This window comes from Triplophysa dalaica, chromosome 18 (genome assembly GCF_015846415.1).
Source record: "Triplophysa dalaica isolate WHDGS20190420 chromosome 18, ASM1584641v1, whole genome shotgun sequence".
NCBI classification, from domain to species: Eukaryota; Metazoa; Chordata; class Actinopteri; order Cypriniformes; family Nemacheilidae; genus Triplophysa; species Triplophysa dalaica.
Window position 1 is genome coordinate 210,001 of NC_079559.1, and position 2,164 is coordinate 212,164.

At 42.3% G+C, this 2,164-nt stretch overlaps 1 protein-coding gene across 1 annotated transcript in view; it reads left to right on the forward strand.

Annotated features, from left to right (window-relative positions):
- The window catches only part of snx2 (sorting nexin 2), a 9,179-nt gene extending 7,404 nt beyond the window's left edge, over window positions 1–1,775 (forward strand). Inside the window, exons 11-15 of the mRNA XM_056729552.1 lie at window positions 1–150; window positions 235–378; window positions 903–983; window positions 1,068–1,139; window positions 1,216–1,775. The exon at window positions 1–150 is cut by the window's left edge and continues 56 nt beyond it. Of these exons, the coding sequence (XP_056585530.1) occupies window positions 1–150; window positions 235–378; window positions 903–983; window positions 1,068–1,139; window positions 1,216–1,266 (498 nt within the window). The 3' untranslated portion in view covers window positions 1,267–1,775. The remainder of the gene's footprint in view (window positions 151–234; window positions 379–902; window positions 984–1,067; window positions 1,140–1,215) is intronic.
- Window positions 1,776–2,164: the final 389 nt, after the last annotated feature.

Sequence of the window (2,164 nt, forward strand, 5' to 3'; positions counted from 1 at the left end):
GAGGATCACACGGCGCTGTCGCGGGCACTCTCTCAGCTGGCGGAGGTGGAGGAGAAGATCGATCAGTTACATCAGGAACAGACCTATGCTGATTTCTATCACTTCTCTGAGCTTCTGGGAGATTATGTCCGTCTCCTCACCGCTGTCAAAGTGAGCGGCCTCATACAAATACTGAGAGAGAGAGAGTGAGAGTTTTCTTTCAGAATGAGAAAGAAAGTTTTGTGTGTGTGTCAGGGTGTGTTTGACCACCGGATGAAGACGTGGGCTAAATGGCAGGACGCTCAGGTGATGCTGCAGAGGAAGAGAGAGGCGGAGGCCAAACTTCAGTACGCCAATAAACCCGACAAACTTCAGCAGGCCAAAGATGAAATCAAAGAGGTAAAAACATGTTCCAACTGTATGTCTTTATTTACACCCGTCACAGAATGTTTAGTTGAGGGTTTGGGTGTTTGATTTGATTTGCTGTGATGTTTTAGCGCTCAGTGTTTATTTTGCACCATTGAGTCAATGAACAGCAGAGTGTTTTAAGCACAAACATTATCAGCTTCTTTCATTTCTGCATTTTCCCGTCACGCCCCTCAAAGGAGATTCTGGAGGTAGGACCTTTGCTTTGATATTATTTGCTGTCTTACATCACGTCTGGTCTTTAAAACACTTCATAACGCTTACAGTATTTACACCGTGATGGTCTAAATTATGTTTATTGATGATTTCATCCTTCACCTCATCACAGCTGCTTTGTTTAATGTTCATGGACTGATGTGTCATTTATCATACATCACTTTATGTTGGACATCATCATCATCGCTCACATGACGCTCCACACATTCACTCTTCTGAAGAAGAACTTTTACACACAAGTGTCTTTTTCTTGTGTCTCACGTGTGTGTGTGTGTGTGCAGTGGGAAGGTAAAGTACAACAGGGTGAACGAGATTTCGAGCAGATCTCAAAAAGCATCCGGCGTGAGGTTGGCAGATTTGAGGTGAGTTGGGCCGTCAGCGGGTGTTTTTTTCCCTGAAAACCAACATCTTGTTTCTCTGACGTGAGCATCTCTTTCTCCTCACAGAAAGATCGAGTGAAGGATTTTAAACTGGTCGTCCTGAAATATCTGGAGTCACTGGTCCATACTCAACAGCAGGTATCAAAGGTTTCAAATCAAGACTGAAATTCATGTTTCTTGTTCATTCAGTCTTTGATTCGTCTGTGTTTTTCAGCTAATAAAATACTGGGAGGCATTCTTACCTGAAGCCAAAGCTATCGCATGATCACACTAACCCTGAAGAACGGCTGCACGGACGTCAGGACACTACCACAATAAAACATGATGAATCTCCACGGACTTTGTGATGTTTAAGGATCACAGATGAAACATCACACGCTTTTACTTTCACATCTATCAATATTATTCTGATGAAATGTCACGTAACTCTGATTTCAAGTGCTGATGATCCGACAGGGGACGGCCTTCTGAATCTTATCTTTTGCTCTTGAATGTATTCAATGAATCATTAATCTCACCGTCAGTATTTAGGAGTATTCTTATTAATCATCAACGTCAGGAATCTGTCAGATCTGCATTTCTGTCCACAGCTTTGCTTCTCATTTGGACATATTTACATTTGTATATTTTTAATTTGCTCTGTAGCCTGAATTGTTTTGAATTGGTTTAGTTTCAGTTAAATCATCCTCCTTACAGATTTTTAAGTATTTTTTACTCTACCTTTCTGTGCGACAGTATCTGTGATTTAATAAAGGACTGAATGAAGGATCACAAGTCGTGGTGATGTTTTGGTTCTTAATGTCACTTGAGTTTTCAGTTTCCTAATGCGAATCTGTCATGTGTATGAGAACGAGAAATGTTCCTTTAGTTTTCTCTTTTTCAGTGTCATCGTCCTGTTATTGAAGAGAGGAGAGAGAGAGAGCGAGAGAGCGAGAGAGCGAGAGAGCGAGAGAGCGAGAGAGCGAGAGAGCGAGAGAGCGAGAGAGCGAGAGAGAGCGAGAGAGAGAGAGCGAGAGAGAGAGAGTTGATGATGTGAATTTCAAGCATCTCTTCAGAATGTCACTAGTGTGTTAAAGAGAGCAATAAGACTGTCAGAGTTCTTGACAAGAGCTGTGGAGCGTTTCCCATCTCTGCATATACATCACACAGAGCCCAGCGAGCAT